This window comes from Sinohyriopsis cumingii, chromosome 2 (genome assembly GCF_028554795.1).
Source record: "Sinohyriopsis cumingii isolate HCF-2022 chromosome 2, ASM2855479v2, whole genome shotgun sequence".
Lineage (NCBI taxonomy): Eukaryota > Metazoa > Mollusca > Bivalvia > Unionida > Unionidae > Sinohyriopsis > Sinohyriopsis cumingii.
Window position 1 is genome coordinate 64273592 of NC_142962.1, and position 20466 is coordinate 64294057.

The 20466-nt window shown below is 34.6% G+C and overlaps 1 protein-coding gene across 1 annotated transcript in view; it reads right to left on the minus strand.

Moving 5' to 3' along the window:
• LOC149805052 (uncharacterized) overlaps positions 1-20466 on the minus strand; it is a 105249-nt gene that overhangs the window by 74752 nt on the left and 10031 nt on the right. Inside the window, exons 2-5 of the mRNA XM_089933481.1 lie at positions 18567-18657; positions 17900-17933; positions 15935-16067; positions 6642-6702 (exon numbers count right to left, since the gene is read on the minus strand). Of these exons, the coding sequence (XP_089789607.1) occupies positions 6642-6702; positions 15935-16067; positions 17900-17933; positions 18567-18657 (319 nt within the window). The remainder of the gene's footprint in view (positions 1-6641; positions 6703-15934; positions 16068-17899; positions 17934-18566; positions 18658-20466) is intronic.

Genomic DNA, 20466 nt, shown 5'->3' on the forward strand with positions numbered 1-20466 from the left:
GTCAGGTACTTCACCAAATTAAAAAGAGCAATAACTATAACAAAAATTATTGGAGCATAGTGATTTGTATTTAGATGATCATATTTCCCATGTTTCATGGCGATCTATGAATATCTGTGAGATCAGCTTTATTTACAACCAGGATGCAAAAGATGAAATAACTTTTGTAATATTGTTTGGGAGGAAAGCAATTTATTGACATGCGCATATTCAGAAAATGACCATAACATTTTACAAAGTCCCTCATGATCCATTAAAAATGTGAGACTACTTGTATCAAAAGATTCTGTCATACACTGCATTCAGTTGCAAGTTTGAACAGGCGATAAATATTATAATAAATTGTGAACACAAAGTGATTCTCAATATCTGCATCACAAAGTTTTCTGGCACCAGGCAATCCATTAAAAACTAAAGAACATAGTTGCATTAATGAAATTGTGTGCTACACGAAAAGATGAATTGCCAGATATGTGGATCTCTATATACCCGTGTCACAGAGGTGCCCGGTACAAAAATAAATTTAAATGGTGGAAAATTCATTGTACCCTAAATTTTCACTGCAGAATGTGGTAACTAGAAAACCATATATTTTTTGTAGCTGCAAGACATCTAAAATATCTCTGCCTATTAAATTTAAACCTACCAGGAGAGGTTGATATTCCTGTGAACCATCTTACTGATATTCTATTATTGGTGGAGATTAAAGGAAGGCAAACTGCTTGTGACAACCCTATTTAATTAAATTTAAAATGCATCAAAACTTCTATTTTTTTATTATCAAAGTTTGACTTTTTAAGACTTTTGTAAGGGATAATTTCTGTTTTTTTGTCCACAATATATGATTTTCCAGATGCACAGAATATCATCATATTTGCAAGCTCTTAGCTTTGAAAGCAGTAATTGTACATACCTGTAACAGTGCTTAGTCCATTCCAATTTTATGCAACAAGATATCTGGTTGAAAATGACTAAGTTTTGACTGTTAGAAGGCTTGGATTTAAGTCTGGATATAATATGATTGCATATGAAAAAGTATGTGTATTAGCATATGACAGAACAGACTGATAAAACTTTAAGTTTACAAACAAATCATTTGGTTATCTTGCCATAGTGAAATGCTAAAGTTCTCAGGGTATGTTGCACAAATCTGAGACTTTTAAACTCGTTCTTCATTTGTCTCTATAATATAAATTCATCTTGATTAATAACCATATACTGTAGTTTAACGTCACAACTGTGAATGACATTTTTTCACAGCTCCAGAATGAACAGCAACAGTGAACTGGTAGATCAGCAACAGACTAGATGCATATAAGTAGTAATAGACCAGATACAAATATGCAACATCGAAAACGCAGCTATCAAAGCAACTTTGAATGTTTTGAAATTATCTAACCATATCTTTAAAATTGTCAAGAGGATTTGAATAAAAGTTTGGTATTTATTTCCATTCACACAGCATATTCATTCTGGGCATGCATGAAAAGAAGTTTGTTTTCTTTTAAGAAAGAAATCAGCAACTCTTAACAAACCTTTTCTTCTTTAGATGTTGATGGCATTAGGGTAAAAATAAAGGGATATCCATTCTTCTGAGTGGATATAAATGGATCAACCAAAATGCCTTATACCAAAAAAACTAGGATTGAACTGAAGGCTTGCATGGATAGCAAACACACACACACACACACACAGAGTTATCACTAGTATGAGAATGAATTTGAAACATTCTGAATATTTTGTTATAAGTTCTTTGTTTCTTTAAATCTGTCAATATGCTAATTGGTAGAATAAATAACATTCCATAAAATGCTCAGCAGCTGCATGTGTCACATGGCAGACTTGAAGATATATTGATATATGTGCATGATGAACACAGATAAATGTCAGTCAGGGAGAACAATTCTGCTGCTGAGAATTGTAAACTCAGGGTACTCATATGATATTCTCCAGCTGATATCCTTGCCAGTTTGAACAATGTTTATGTATTGTAATTCTCTGTCACATCCTACAATTCTGAGGTGGTTGAATTGTTTAATTGATGGTCACAAATCCGTGGATGACCTACATTCTGGAAACCATTGTCTGTGATTGGTGAATTATGGAATATGGCTGCTGTAAAAGAGGCAAATGATGAAGATGCATGATACACAGTGGAAGATATTTCTATTATCACAGGCATTCATTCTTCAGATGTTTTCAATATAATGAGGAATCATTTCAATGCCACAAAGGTTTGTGCAACATGGGTCCTGCATTTTTAACAGCTGATCTAACAGATACTTGCAAACATGAAAAGAGTGACCAGATACATTTGAATGAGATAATCAAAGGTGGTATAGAAGAATTTACTTTTCTGAACCCAACTTAAGAGAAACAAAGTCAGGATCAGAAAAAAATTAGCAGAGACCACAAATAACTCAATATAGTTGGACTTGTACAAGAATGTTATATGCATTATTTGTCAGTCCATAAGGCCTTGTCATCCAGGTACCTGTGCCCTGACTTGGATGTGTTACTGGATACTTTTATGCCTCCAACTTCCAAAAATTGTGAAACACTGCTAACTTCCAATCCACACACCAATACCCGAGGTATCCATCTATTATATCTCAATGCACCAGTGCATAAATCTACTGTTATGATATACTTCCCAAAGGAGAATAACTTCAAAACAACATCCTCAATCAAGAACCACCTATCAATAAGGAGGCAAATGATCAACTGCCCAAGTGGAAATCAACATATCTCTTGCTGATCCTTCAACACTAAATGAGTCAGAGAAAACAACTGACATTCTGTCAAATGGCAAAACACCTGGAGCAGAAACTATACCATCAGAAGTCTACAAAGCCAAAGCCTCTCACATGTCTCATAAACTGACTCAACACTTCTAATCAATGTGACTCTAGCAACTATATGCCTGAAGTACAATGATGCATCCATCATCCACTTACACAAGCAGAAAAGCAAAAGACAATCCTACAACAACCATCAAGGCATCTCCTTGCTGTCAATAGCTGGAAAAATCCTTCCAGATTTCTGCCAAATCACACTGTGCATAACATCAGTCAAAGAATCCTGCTGAGATCCAATGTGGCTTCAGGAAAGGATGAGGGACCACAAAAATGGTGTTTATTGCTCATCAACACCAAAAGAAGTGCCACGAACAGAACTCCAACCTGTTCACAACATTCACTGACCTAACAAAAGCCTCTGACAAAGTCTGTCATTGCAACCTCTGGAATATCATGGCAAAATATGATTCAGAGAAATTCATCATAAAAGCAATTTAATGATTGCATGCCCACTTATATTGTGGACAATGGTTAGTTACCTAAACCACTCCTAGTCACTAAAATGGAGTCAAGCAAAGTTATGTGTTGGCCCCAACCTTCAGTATGATTTTCTCTGTCATGCTTACAGATGACTTCGTTAACTATTACACAAGTATCAAAATCTGATACCAAACTGATGGCAAGCTGTTCAGTCTGAGGAGACTATGGGTGAAGAAGAAAGTTACAGGAACTGACTGTTTGTGATCTCCTATCTGCTAAAAACTGTACCATAAACACCAAATCTGCACCTGCCATGCAAGTGTATGACCATTTCTATTCAGATTCTGACAATTTCAGTCTCAAAATCAGTATCAAGAAGACAGGTGATGCACCAACCTGTACCTGGAAAGTATTACAAAGGGCCTACTATCACAGTCAATGGCCAAAGCCTCCAGGTCATGGACAAGTTCACCTATCTTGGTGGTTTACTAATATATACAGTCCACATCAATGATGAAACCAATGTGTGAAAACAAGTGTGGCTTTGGCAGACTACATGCAAATATGTGGAAGCAGAGAAGAATAAGTCTGAAAACAACATGAGGTCTTCAAAGATAATGTGTTGCCACCATTGCTGTATAATGCAAAACCTGGACAGTGTACAGATGCCAAGAGCTGAACCATTTTCACATGGGCTACCTGAGAAAACCAATGAGGGTAATATGACAGGACGAGGACCCATGAGACACTGAGGATCACACATGGATTGGCATTTCAAGCATCTATAACTCTCCTGATGAAATCTCAGTTGAGATGGGCAGAGGCCTCCCAAGTGAAAACTTGAGAGAAGGGCAAATAATTTGCTTGCTCAAATACTCCCTCATCTCTCTTGCATCCCACCCTACAACATGATCAAGAAAAGTCGATAGTAAGAAACAAGTGCCCAATTTTCTTGCAGTTTTTAAGTGTATAAACAGTGTATTTCAGAATATCTGTCAACCTAACAATCATACACTCAAAAGGTCCCCATTATAAGGTTACAAGCATGTGAAATCAATCCATAATGCATGGGTTTTTGTTATTATAAAATACTGACGACACTTCTTGACCAGACTGGATGAGCTGACAGCCATATTTACTCTTCAGGTGTTCAGTTTCACTGCAATGTTAGATTTGCCAGTGTTTCATTAAAAGAAAATTAAAATAATAAATGAATTCCTGTTGAATACAAACCTTATTAACTAGTTAGTTATTTCATGGTGCAAAACAATGTAAGAAGCATTTACACAATGAAGACTAACTTATAAAGTATTAGCAAAGTTATCTTACCAATTAGTGATGCTTAAAAAATACAGCAGAGCTCATAACCCTGATAGTCCAATCACTATGTTAATCTTACCTACTAGTCTTTAGTGATGCTTAACCAATACAGCAGAGCTCATAACCCTGAAAGTCCAATCAGTATGTTAATCTTACCTACTAGTCTTTAGTGATGCTTAACCAATACAGCAGAGCTCATAATCCTGAAAATCCAATCAGTATGTTAATCTTACCTACTAGTCTTTAGTGATGCTTAACCAATACAGCAGAACTCATAACCCTGAAAGTCCAATCAGTATGTTAATCTTACCTACTAGTCTGTAGTTGTCAACCAGTGCTCAAAGAAAAATCTTTTTAGACAACCATCCAGTGACTTTAAAAAATTCACAAGCCCTGGCTCAAGTTCTACAAGCCCAGACTCCAATTCCATATGCCCAAAATTTCCCCTTTTTTCATATTATTTGTCACAAAGTGCTGCAATCGCAACAATTCAAATATAAGTTCAATAGGCATTGAAGGTAATGCAGGTGTCATTAGTGTTCATCACTACACTCACTGGATGGTCCTGGTATTCAAACTGCTCTGCTGCATTCTCTGAACGAATCCTGATCAGAACCAAGCTGATGTTGATATATTTGCAGTATGTGCATAGAATTAACCGGCCTCCCCCTTTATTTTTATTTTTTATTTTTGCAAGTAAAACTCCACTGACTAGGAGTTATGAACTTATTTTTGTTGAGCTTTGCTGATAGCTAATTGCTGCCTATTTTGGCATCAAAACTGAATCATACTTAAACACTATTATGACAATTTAAATGATCATTGCTTTGCATTTTATATATAAGCAGTAAAATTCTACTTCAAAGAAACATCACCACTGTTCACAAACTTATCAAAAATCTATAATACATATGGCTTAAACATTCTAATTCATAGCAATGATATGTAAAAACTCTTGTACACATATCTAACATGTCTTTGATTTACCTATAGTGGGTTGTTCCACATCCTGATCGTACTTATGCAAATTAGCAGAATGGCCTCACCCACTGCAGTCTTCAGACTCATCTCACTAATTATTGTCAGTCAATTAAGTAATAAATGAAATGGTGGATTATACATGATCTAGTTTCCTTTTTAATTGCTGCTATTTAAACTGCCCAGAGTATAGTTTTACATCAGCTCCAATCATGACTGTTTAGTGTTTATACATGTTACATGTAACAGGCATACACAAAGTGGTGTGTTTCTTTTTTTTTTTTTGCTACATGTAACAGGCATGTACAAAGTGGATTGTTCTTTTTTTCTAATTTCAAAGATTACAGGTTTGGGAGTATTACAAAATTGTGTTGCAGTAAGACACGCCATGTTACAGTTAGATGAAAATCAGATCCCCATTTCACATACGACAGTGATGCCCCGTGTTTTGGCAGGTATGTCAACATCTTCTCAGGCACATAGGATTATTTTTTTGTCAACAAGCCCAATGGGCACCTCTCTTAGAATACAGGACAAGCCCATCTGAAATTAGAGGGGCCATGGGCATCAGGTTATCAGATTTTTTTGAGCACTGCCAATAAAGACATCTGGTCTAACATGAACAGGTTAGAAGAAACTTACAAAGTAAGCATCTAGTATTAGCAGACAGTTCACACCTCTTTCCATACCACCAGTAGTTTGAATCAATTTCCATTAAATTAATTTATTTGTATAAAGTTCATCACAACATCACACTCACAGGATTCTAATGTCATGACCCCACTCATAAAACATGCAATGCTAGTTTTGTGTGCAGTATATCAATCTTTCAAGTGCTTCAGTATTACAGCTGAAAAGGGTAACAAATGAAATGAATAGTACCCTGTCATGTGGATTCTTTACAAAAAAAGACTACCAATAAAATCAATACTTCAAACCACAGCCCATATATATATTTTTTCAAAATGTAGAAGTAAACAGCTCTGCTACTGTTTTCTTTGTCCCTAACATAGGTACAAAAGTTATTTGTATTTCAGCATCATCTTCATCCAGAAACACTCTTACCTTCATGACCAAATTCCTCTGCTGAATATTCCAACTGGCCTGAAGGATTATTCTGCTTGATCTAGAACAAAAGAAATATTAACAATATTATCATAACATACAGTGCAAAATAACTAAAATATCCCTCACTTATCAAGTTATGGGATATTTTATTGGTGTAATAAAACATTTATGAAAGAGACACATATTGTTCAATTAAAATACTCTATTTGTGTAAGTGAAATCATAAATAAATGCCCTAACTTTATAATATAAAAGCAGTTTCAGTGATAAAACATGATGGATGGTACCCAATTTATTCACGTAAATTTCCCCTCCCCCTCCTACACTGCACAACTACTCCATGATGAAGATGAATCTACTGAAGAAAATTCATTTGACTCTTCTCAAAATAGTGTGAGTAGAATGATTTGTGTGTGTGATTTGGATTTTTAACATAGTTTTAACAATGTTTCAGCCGTATCGCTATGATGTCTGCAGTGTGACAGTTTATAGTGATGTCTAGCACTGAGGCATCATGCCGCATACATGTAGCATGATGTCCCACCCAGTCACATTATCCTGACACCAGGCCAACCAGTCCTAACAATAACCTCTTAATGCTGAGCACCAAGCGAGGCAGCTGTTAGTACATTTTTATACATCTTTGGTATGACTCGGTCGGGATTCGAATCCACAACCTCCCGCATACGAGGTGGACACTCTAACCTCTTCTGCCACTGGAGTGGTCTATTTGTTCTTAAAAATTATTGCAGATGAAGGAAAAATAAATCATAATGTGGAGAGGCCGGGGATCGAATCCACAGCCTCCCGCATCCAAGGCAGACGCTCTAACCACTAGGCCACCGAAGCGGTCGTAGAATGATTTGTCAACAAGTGTATCTAATGATATCATTATATGCACTAAGAAGGTAGCTGCTTTCAAAAATTCTACCATACACTGCATCCAGTCATAAGTCAAAAAGGGCAATAACCCTAACATAAATCATGAGCACAAAGGTTAATCAATCTGTTCATTTTTTGCTGATTACCACAATATGACCCAAGTATCACAGAAATCCATAAACAATAGTCCCTAAAAGGGACTGATGCTCTAATAGCCAAAAAGATTTTCCAGACAGCCAAGACCGTTTCTTCTTTTTAATGCTAAGTGTTGAAACCAACTGGTGGCCTAATAAATGTAAGATCAGCACATTTTCCTTTAGGACCAACTATACATCATAAGATGTAATTTGATAAAAATCATTCATTCATTTTTGGTAGCAATAACGAGATTTTCAACTGTTCCTCATGGAAACCTTATTGAATGTAAGATCGACATCATTTCCTTACAAGATCAAATAAACATAATAAAAAATGTTTTGCTTTAAAACTGATGTCAATATCACCATCCACTCAGGTGAAGCAGTAATAACAATATTCAAAATGACTGCCATGGTGACCATATCAGATGTCAGACCAGCACCATTTTCAATCGTGACCAACTAGACACCATAATAAGTCTTCTGGTAAAATAACAATCAAGCCGAGTTATCATTTAGGAGTAGCAATAACAAGATTTTCCTGGTGGCTGGTGTTGTGGCATAATTGTATGTCAGATTGGTACCATTTTCAATTTTAGGACAAACAAGACATAATAATTAGACTTTTGGTAAAAACTCCATGCTGATATATCACCATCTATCTAGGAGTAGCTATGATAAGAATTTCAAGATGGCCACCATGACAACCATACTTGTAATCAGATTGGCATCATTTTCAGTTCCCCCCAAAAATCAATAGAAGTCTTTTAGTGAACACCTCTTGTCAATATGAGCTTCAATTCTGAAGTAATAGTAATGAGATTTTCAAAATGGCCACTAAGGCAGTCAATACTGCATCTCAGATCGGCACCATTTTCATTTCGGACCAACTAGACATATTAAGAAACTTTTAGTTAAATCTCCATATTAATGCAAGCATTTATTCAGAATGAGTAGTGATAGCAAGATTTTCATGATGGTTACCTTGGGGGCCCTTCAGATCTGTGCCATTTTTAATATAGGACCAACTTGACATAAGATGCCAGATCAGCACCATTTTTGTTCACGACCAACTAGACATCTTCAAAAGTCTTCTAGAGGAAACCACATGACATTATGACCACCATTTAGAAATAGCAACAATAACAAGATTTTCAATATGGTTGCCATATTGGATATCACAGAGGACTTAGTGGAAGAATGTTTCTGTAAAGTTTTGTGACTATGCTCTCAGTAGTTTAACAGCAAAGCAATTTCAGAATTCTGCTAATGGATGCTGGATGAAAGGCCATTACATAACCTTTTCTGACCAGTACAACCAAAACTCCATAAAATGAACAGCAGGACTAGTTTTGATAATGAGATTATTTCATATACTACATGACCTACAAAACTATAGAGCAATAACTATCACCAAAATTGTCAGAGCAAAGTAATTTGTTAATATGTGTAGCTTTCAATGGAGACAATGTTTGACCTGTTTCATGGCAGTCCATCCATCAGAAACAACAAGACTAGTTCCTCTAATGAGATTGTTTATTACACTGCATTAAACTATATGACAAAATGGGTGATTGTTTTTAAAACAAATAAGTAACCAACGATTACATAACTTAAATCTACTTTTACAAATCTCCAACAGCCACTGTAAACATTATCACATGGAAAATAAATTCAGACTAAAATAATTGTTTCTACTTAAAGACTCTTTTGCAATCTTTCATCTTTACATTATAAATTTTTAACCTTTTTCCTAATTTAAAACTTTTAACTTTAAATTGCTGCTTTACAGCCTGCAGTATTGCACTGACATATTGTAAAACCAGCTACCAACCTACTGTGACAAGGTATAAAAGACATAAGACAATTAAATAAGACATATCATGTTAATGTACCAAAATGAGTTTATAAAATTTGAGAATATTGTTTTTGTATTAATTCTTTTTAAATCATGGTTCTTAAAATCTGCTTGAAAAGGTATTATCATTATCCACCCCTAGAAGCCTCACTTTACTGGATGAAGCCACAAACTTTAAGCAACTTAAAAGTGACAGCCAGCAGTACATAGTTCATGCATTAATAATAAAATTGGTTAACCCTGTACAGAGAGGCCTACATGAAAAACATGCAGCATGCAGTTCATTGTCTAATTCCCATACTCATTCACATGTACAATACACTGCTAACTTGGGGAGGGTAACATATCACAATATTTAACTATAGTCAATTAAGATCGAAGTTTATCCTAGAAAATTAACACATTTATTCCTGCTATTAACTGTATTTTTAGTCTGAATGGGTGGGCTTTCTGAATAGGCTAGGGTGTATCCAGGTCAAGCATGGATGAATCACTGTGCCCAAAAACACAAATTCTTAACCATACAATGTAGGTCACAATCACCTTTTGTTTCAAGGGTTTACTAGTACCTGGGATGCATCCAACTGTCATATAACATGCCAAAAATGTGTGTTGTCATGAGGTAAATGCAAAAACTGGACCAATTCTAATAAAGACTCAAATACAGGTTATGATGAGCCTCAGTTACAATTACAAAATATAACCAACCACTCTAGTGGCATAGCAGTTACAGCATCCACCTCAGATGATGGAGATTGTGGGTTTGGTCCCCAGCTGAGTATTAATATAGCATTTAACAATGACCATTCTTCCATGAGGCCTTCTCCAATGTCATTTGTATAAATATAAACATATATAATACAAAATTGGCCAACAAATGCATTTAAAAACTAGATAATTGATCTACTACTTCAATAAAATATGTACAAGGCATCAAGGATGAGTAAATAATGGATTCATACAAAACAGAAGTAGCAAACATGCATAAAACAGGTGAGTACATGATAACAATGTTGTAAAAGGTAGTAGAACTAAATTAACAAATAAAACAAATGGTTGTTTCTGTAGATGTTGAATAAAACGTTTTTGAAAGCTTGGCACACATCAGCTGACTTTGTTTAAGGTGGTATGGAGTTCCATAGTTTGGTTCCAGAAAAAAGCAAAATTCTTCTTATAAAACTCTAAAATTGGTTTAGGTAAACATAATTTGTTTGAGATGCATCTCAGTTGATACTCATGTACATTTTCAACAAATTTAAAATTGCATTTCAGATAATCAGGAGACAAACCAGGTACAGATTTATAAACAGGTAAACTCTTTTGATACTGAGTTCTCTGCTGAAATCGAAGCCACTTTAGGGTTTTAAAAAGATCTGTTGATGGTATATCTAAATCAGCATCAAGAATAACTCTAGCTCTTTTTTTAAATTTCAGTAATCTTTCCTAATTTCTCTAACACTATTACCCCAAACAGAACAGCAATATTCCAAGTGTGGCATGACATATGCATTGCAGAATATCTTTCTCTGTTCTTGAGGGAGAAAAGATTTTATTCTGTTCAGTAGATAAAGTCAGTTAACTGTTTCAATGACCTTATCAACTTGTATTTTCCAGCACAAGATATTGTCTATCATGATGCCAAGTAGTTTTTGATTTTCAGACTGCTGTATATCCATTCCTTTTATCATTACTCTGAAATCATTTATCTTAACTTTTACTGTTGCTTGACTACTATAATGATCATGGCTTTTAATTTGGCTGCATTTATCTTCATACCATTGTGTTCACAACTGACTTTTATGAGCACAGTATTCATCAAGATACATTCTCTCAGCAAATATATATGAAGGATGCAAAATACCTATTTGGTATAAGCTAAATGCAAAGTTACATAACCTAGGCCAGTAAATTGTAAAGTATAAGTCACAGTGACATTCTTTTGTGGTAAGGGTTTGGTATTATTAAAGATGCACACAATCATCTAGTTTCATGATTCTAACATAAGCAGAACTTGAGAAATTATTTTGTTTTAAAATTATACCAAAGTCAGTGAAGCAAGAAAGATAGAAAATTTATCCATTTAAGTGATGAGAGTGCATCAAGATGCATCACCACTGCAAGTTTCATGAATCGGGGTATAACAGTACACGTACATATACAAAAATACAAAATCATCTCAGTACAATAGTCAATAATTTTTTTCAAGACCAATTTTCAGTAAAGTGTAATGAAATATCATCTACTGCCATTGTCAAATTGAAAAACATGCATTTGAAAAGTTCACAGTTATGATATGATGCAGCAAAGGCAATATTGTATTAGCTCCAAGGTTCTACATAGATCTTAGTGACCTCAAGTTAAGTTTCATAAACTTCTGTTCCTAAACCCATGGAGGTCAATGGCCTCTTCCTAGATCTCTAGTGACATAATTCTTTGCTTTTACATTCCCATGGCAGTGGTATTCATCCCATAAGCAATACTCAAATGAAATGGTGTCTACTAAACCTAAGATAATTGTTGGTTTTCACATTTTTTCCCTACAATCTGAATATTCCTTGTAATACTGTAAAGACTGTCTATACTATTTCACAGGGGACTGTATTTTTTGTAGCTTTAAAGCAAAAAACATTATATCCAAATTCACCGGGTTTCCTTTCTTCGAAAATTTTATATACATATTGATGTCAATGTACATGTCAATGACATCTGGTATACATGTCGACAATTTAAGCTGGTATGACTACTGTCACAAAAATTTATTTCAACTCGTTAAATTTTCAAACAGCATATTTGTACAAATGCTTGTTATCATTAAAAATAATGATAAAACAGTAGGCTTTACCATCCACCTAAAGTGTCAAAATACCTGTATAAGTATGAGCCAGTTAAACATAAAATTCACTTTATTGTGAAAACATCTTTGTTCAGTAACTTGGCCACTAGTAAATTAGCACCTTTATTAATCTGGATGGAAAGAAATTGTCAATAGTCATATTTGTATTAATCTGATATTTTTACTGTCATGTTATTAAACAACATGCCAATGCTCATAAAGAATGCCAGGTGTGTCATTTTGATATGTGATACATGATGCATTTTTTCCCTTCTTTTTGTGTTTTTTGTTAGTATTACTTTTATAACAAGTGCACTTGAAGAAAAAATGCATATTAAGATTAAATGCCAAAGCAAGGCTCTGTAAAACAAAGAAAGAGTCAAGAGCTACTGTTTCAAGACGTCTGAATATCTTGGTTTAAAAATTATACATTTTAATTATAGACAAAGACATTATATAGACTTATACTAAAAGATTCAAATCTGTTCAGTAAATAAGGCAAGCATATGACAATTATATAAGAGAACTGCAAATTTCTTATGCAGACAGCTACAAACTCAGAATAGAAGCCTGAAGAAAGTGTAATTCAGCTATCAAAAAAAAACAATAATAATAATAATATTATTATTATTAATCTCACAGATTATGGTAATAATGAAGATGTTGATGACAATGATCATCATCATCTACAGTAGCAACTGTTTCATTTGGGTTTATTTGTATTTATTAAAAGACATCTTGACCCCCAGTGGCCAAGTGGTCTAAAGTACTGGCCTTTGCCAACCACTGACATCTCATCTCTGTCAACATGGGTTTGAGTCTCAGATTCAGAAAATGTGGGTATTTGATAAAGCTTGCCATCAGCTTCCTGTGGATTGGTGGTTCTTACAGGGGTTTTCCCAGGTTCTTTCACCACCAGTTATTCTGACTGCCATGTATATCCTGCTATGCACTGAAAAATGGTGTTGGACCCAAAACAATTACAACATTAAAAGACAGCTGCTGTTACCATAAGAAGTGGAAATGTTTACATTGTCCATTGCAAACATGAAAAACAAAATGCTAACAGCTATGAAAAAGAACTGTCTACTGGTTAAGATTTTTCCATATATTAATTTATCTCTGGAATATATGTGATTAGCACTTTCTGACCCTGACATACTTTATATAACAGGATAATTTTTGGCAATGATTTTGAAGGCATTTCATTAAAACTGATTATTTAATGTCTCACCTGTCTATATTTTTCAGGGTAATCAACAAAATAGCAATTATTATATTTATATTAATGTTTACATGTAGGTTTTTTTCTCGGAGAATGTTTATCAATATGTTCTAAACAGTTTTGTTAAACAAAGACCCACTGTGCAGTTTACATTGGAATGTCAGGGCGCATCTCAAAATAACCCTCTCTCTCTGACTCGCTCTCCACAAATTTGCACTTGTGCCTGCATGGGGCTTGCCTTAAAGTTACGTAAAATTTTAAGTACAGTAATTCTCATTAATAAAACACCCGTAATAACGCACGAATGTCGTACGTAAAAGCTTAAGAAAATCTCACGTGAATATATTGTCTTGTGAAGCGGTTCCCTAGTTCACGTCTTCTGGTTCGGGCGCAACCCAATCATGACTCATTCACAGCTTCTATGATTTACCCATCTTTGTGCAATTATTGCTCCCAAGCAGAATACAATGTTTATTTATATTAATTTCACACAAATACTGTTACTTCTATAACAGGAATAAAGTATCAATTTAATTTTAATCCATTTACCATTATAAATTATAGGCGCAATGAATATAAATAGAGTTGGGGTTTACTTATTTACTTTAGATGAAGATGTAGATTATTCAAATTCTACTGAAATTCTCAGATGTCAAAAACAAGTATTTTACAAAACTCGTAAATAAAAATACTGCTATCCAAATAGTGTTATTTTGCGCAAGGAAAGTAAAAAACGTTACAGTAGCATTTTTACCGCACTCATATCTTACTTTAAAGTTGGTTGAGTCATAGCGTATCCACAGGGAACAATTCGTACTTCGCGCCTCGACAAAGATTGGAGAGTGATAAAGGTCGTCTGGCTGACTGACTTTACATAATAGACGTACTCGGCCATTCGGCTATGTACAACTTGTATAACCTAAAGGTCGTGAACGCTGACCTCCTTTATATACCGTTATTATTAACTAATCCGAATTTAGCACCAACGATCATCGGGCAATAAATACTTATTGACCAATGAAAATAGAGCACTAACTATGCTAAGTGACGTCAGCATGTAAACCCCGAACATGAAACTCTATATAACTAATCTTGGATTGAAATACAAATATTTGACTATAAATAGTTTTAATTATAAAATATAGCGTACACTTAAGAGTAAGTAGACATGTCGTGTCATAGAAATGTTCAATCAGTAAATACAGCATCATGGATAGCACCCTAACATATATGTCCAAATATCAAAAATAGGGTAGGAAGGGTCAAATCCAGAGATTCTACAATTTAACACATCGACCCTGATATTTACGTTTTGTTGGTCAAGGTCGTACTGCCTTAAAAACAGCGCTGTGTAGCGTAATCCGATGTCGACTAAGAACGGAACGAGATGTCAAATTTTCAGGAACATCTCACACACTTAACTAATCATGCTTTACACGTTCTAACACGTGCTTGACTGCTCAAAATTAAATATCGGGGCCACGGGTGGTTGAGTGGTCAAACGCGCTTGCTTTTACTGACCACTACCATTTCACCTCTGTCTCGGGCTAATTTTTATATGAGGGATTGCCAGTAGTTTTATGTCGGTCGGGGGTTCTTTCCAGGGGTTTTCCCAGGTTCTTCCTCCATTTGTTATACTGGCCGTAGGTATAGTCTATAATGTGCTAAAAAATAACATAAAAACCAACAATAGCAACAAAATTAAATATGTAGCCATTGTGTTTTTACTATAATTTTTTTTTATATATTTAACATGCATTGATTTCAGATGGTAACCGAGTAACTGTGTCAGTGACGCAGTAAGCATTGCATCCACCTATACCCTACCAAAAAAAAAAAAAAATCTGTATAACCGGGAGGGGGGATACAAATGGATCATTTTCTTCACTTAACTGACTTGTTGCACTATTTCACAAAAAGTTACACAGCATGATAATCGCTTGCATAAAAAATACCTTTGCGTTTTGTGGAGTTTTACTATAGTGGAGTTTCACTATGCAATTAAATAGTGATAAATAATGAAATCATCATTTTGCATTCTCTGAGGAGTTTATAAACGTATTTGACTTTTTAAGGTGGCATCCTTTCCTTCTTTGAATATGATGTACCGGTATATATGTATGTATTAGTATTTACAGCATGTCAGCACAATAATGACTATGGTGCCAATTAAAATTGCTGAATACAATATTCTGGGACTAAATATACACTTTTTAATTTTATATATATATATATATATATATATATATATATATATATATATATATATATATATCCCTATTGTCTCGTACCAAGTATTCTTTTTTTCCCTCTTCTATAAAAGAACAAAATTGAAAGCAAACTTTTACATCATACCTCTTCTTCTGTGTAGATCTTTGAGGATAGTAGACCAGCAAACCCTTTCTTTACAGCCAGGACCTCATTATCTTCATTAGATGGGTGGTAGACTCGCAGTATTTCTCCTCGATGAGTCATCACAAAGGAAAACCTGAAACCAGATCATACAAATAAAGTGCAACAGTATCTGTTGTAATCTAGCATTTCATCTAAGCCGTAGAACTATGGCTTTTATAACGTTTTTCTTTGCCAATAAGGTTTCCAAAAGAAATAGTGACTTTCAAATAAAATAATAATTGATAGTTGATTTTGTCTGAATTTTCCTTCCTGACTACAAAAAAATCACTGGCTGATTTAGGAGACCAAACATACAGATCTATTCCTACACACACACAAAAATACAGGACTGCTCAATATATGCAAATCAATCATGTGTGGAAACACGTTAATCTTCTTCAAATAAAAATATTCTTCCACAAACAATTGCTGGAAATATAATCCCTCAAATGAAAGCAAGAAGGGCACACGGTAAAAATTCACAGTGATCTTGAGACCAAATTCAAGGACTTCGTATCATTCCCACTCACTTTTATAGTTATGAGTACATACACTGCATCCCCTCACCTGTGAGCCAAATTGAATTTTCAAAGAAATAATACGGTTGCAATTTTAAAATGAGCTATATAGTAACTAGTGCAGTACAAAATCAATATATAATTAATATTGGTGCTAACAGTTTTCCTGTAGTATGCAATATTTTGCCCTGAAAAAGTCTGATACGTTTGATTACACAGTCATTGTATACCAGAAAAAAAGGCTGCACTGTATTAACAAGCCATATCTGGCTTCTTTCCCACTTTAGTCACTGCCCATAATAATTTAGCATTTTCTTGTAAATTGCCCCCTTTCAATTGAGATTTGTTTTTCTAACTTAATCAAAGTTTATATGAATGTATGTTGTCTCTTAATAGTTTCTGCAAGTCTTTTTATTAAATTGTTATGTTCCCTACACTGTTTTGTACTTCCTCAAAATTTTATTACAAAAATCAGCATATAAAAGTACACTCTTCTCATTTTCTAATCACCAACTATGTTGTTTTGCAACTAAAGAATCACTAACTTAATATTATTGCATTCTTTTGTTGTTGCCTAGTTTGTCAAATGCTAGCAGCAATTCAAGTCACTACTTAGCAACAGTATTCATGTTTATACAAACTGAACAAAGAGAGTAAAAAACATCTGACTAAGGCCTTGACCAGGGTAATAGAATACTTGACAACAATGAGCTTAATGATCGTGATTACCTTTTTACATGCAATGTTTGATTTGTTTTGTGGTTTTAATGACATTTTTCAGCATATGATATACATGATAGCAGGTATATTTGGTGAACGAAGAACCCTGAAAATCTCAGAATGAAAGCACCAGCCCATGAAAAGCTACCGGCAAGCTTTCTCACATACATTGGTAGAGCCAAGACAACCCTATGACAGGGATGCCAGTAACAAGGCTGGATTATGGTCCTTGAAGGCCCAAGAAATACAGGTATACACTTTTCAGTAACATGGTGTTCGAAGGCCATAGACATACACTTTTCAGTAATATGGTGTTTGTAGACCCTAGGCAGAGTGCCTAGTACGCCTATTGGATAATACAGCCCTGGTCAGCAATCTCTAAAGATGGCCACCTTGGACCATTGGTCCACAGAAAGCCTCAAGTTAGAATGAGCTTTTGTAATAGACTGAGGCAAGCATTTTACCAGAATGATTCGTATAACGCATACTTATTTATTCTTTATTCTTATGGATGGTCAGACATGTACAAACAGTATGCCCACTTGGCAAATAATTCTAATGACAAGCTTGTGTGTGTGTGTGTGTGTGTGTGTGTGTGTCTGTGTGTCTGTATGTGTACAAGTTTAATGTTTCATCCATGAAAAAAGGAAAGGTGAAAAAATTAAATGCTCTGAGCCGATAAACTCACCATTTTGATAAGTCTAAATTGTGACCAATTATACCTGAAAAGAGATGATTTCAATGGTTCAGATGCAAAGAGAACATAGGAAAAATTATTTTCAAGCTAATATTGTTCCTGAAGATAAGAATATAAAATACAAGGCATACAATGTATTTTAAATATAAAGGTACATACAGGCAAACTACACTCAAACTTGATTCTGAGCATCTAAAAATTCTCTAACAGACGTAATGTGTTCAGATAGGAGAAATATCGGACTTTGAACAGAACTAAACATCTTTAATTTAATCTGTGATTTGAATGTTTTCACTAGCATAGGTGTGGCTTTCTTCACAACCAGGTGGTAAACCTATTTAGAAACGTCTCTAGAACGGTTGAGCCTATTTGTATTTAAAATTGGTTGGATTATTTCCGACATACTATATCAAAATTGTATCTCATATGGGTCTCTAGCAATGTGCTGGTTTCCATAGAAACCTTATGGAAAACCTATTTTCAATTTATTGTCAGAATGGCCATGCTAGTATCAATCATATTTGGTAGGAATGCTCCTATGACATGATCTTTCAAGCCTACCATTGATACTTTTCTCAATTTGAATATTAATACTGTGTGTGTGTGTGTGTGTGTGTGTGTGTGTGTGTGTCCTTGACATGATTTTGCATAAACTCACTTGGGTCCTGCTCTGGTGCAAAGGAAAACTGGTAGACCTTCAGCAAAATCTCCTGTCCATCCTCTAGGTCCTGAATGTTGCTAAAGCCAAGCTGTGAATGAGATAGCAGACTGGCATTTATTATTTCAGTTTAATGCTCATGGAAGACTATTATTTCAGTGCAATTTATTCAGCTTGATTGTCCTAGAACTGATTAAAAGGCCAGTTCGTCAGAGATAAACAATCACCCATGCACATATTTTATACCAGCCTAGCTATAGCGAGGGTGATATGTTTAGACTACTTTGTGAGAGAACCCATCAACTAATTTGCATCAGTGGAAAACCCCATATCATATGAGGTTAGGTTAATCAACAATCTCTCAGACTAAAATCAAGATCTACTAATAATAATGAAGGTTCATATTTCGGGGGAATTCGTAGTCTACTTATTTTAAGTAACCCTTTACAAACCCTTGTATTTCATGTTCAAGAGATTTATCATTAGAGAAAAATATGTTCTGAATAATGCTTTTCACTTTCAGAATTGTGAACGGTGTAACCTGATTTATATATGAAAATGTCAGCAGAATATGACCTTGTGTTCGCGTCAGTTCAATCTCAGTTATGTTAAATTCTCTGCTGTAATAAGATCGGCCAAATCAAAGAGATGCATGTCAAAGAAATGAAAGTTGTTACTCTTTGTTGCTTTGAATGATAATGTTTAAGCTTTCTTTATTAAAGACTATCGGCTGGTTCATAATCAGCAAAAACGTTTCTGTAAAGTTGGATTTTACTTCATATATTATTGTATAGTAGTTGTAATAGCATGTAAGTGTAATTCATTTATTAATGTAAAATGTCAAAATGAAGCTCAGCTGTGATTCAGAGAAGAATGAATTGAGCAAAGTCAAGCAAAACTAACATTTAGAACTCCTGGTTGATAGGGTTGTTGACTTTATGAAATTCATCGGCAATGTGGAGCAATTTGTTCTACAAACAACATATCAACATTAGTCATTCTAGAGTGCAAACAGAGCAACATTCCAAGCATTTAATTGGAAGGGTAATGCATTTATTTTTAAATTAAATACAAGTGCGGTTGTGATTATGTGAGTGTGTACACTTGCATGTGGGGTTATGCTATTGACAATGCAAAGCATGTCCTGTTTGAAAGTGTATTGAATGCTTAACAAGAAAACTTAATTTGTTTATCTTTTATTAAAATTTGAATTTCCAGTCATTTTATATTGGCTTGTACGAGTAGATAACCTTTTCTTAAGACCAATTACAAAAAAAAAATATGTTTGGTTCTTGTTACCGACGAACCCTATTTTTTCCTGCCGACCCTACATTGTTTTGTGTTGAAAAAAAAAGATGGGGGAAAAGAAAAAAAGCAAATTCAGGAAAAAGCAAATTAACAAAGGGATGTAACTAAGATCAAAGTTTAATTTAGGATGCAAATGACAAACTTATTTTCTATTTTACGCTTCAATTTAATCCATCCAGGCCAAACTAACAACAACCAAAAAAGATTTGTACCAATCTACCGACCGATTTGTTTTCATTGTAATCAGAACCATGATTTTTTTATTTGGCTTGATTGTTTGACAAGTCTCTTTGAGTTGAGTACACTGAAATCCCTTGGGACAACAAAACACACAGTTCAGAACTGGAAAGAAGGTAAACTCAGTCTGACCACACATCATAGGCCCATGCGCAGTAGCTGCCATCTTCCTTATGGACACAGATTAAAAGTGGCATATCCGTGGTGGGTGGGAGGACTGAATTTGACAATAGTGACAGGTAAGTATTGCATCATTAAAATTAGTTTTATTCCAACCTACCCAATAAACTACATTTAATGTCAGTAATATGTTTCCTGTTACCAGCATGCTGCTGACTTAGCATGTGCAGTAGGA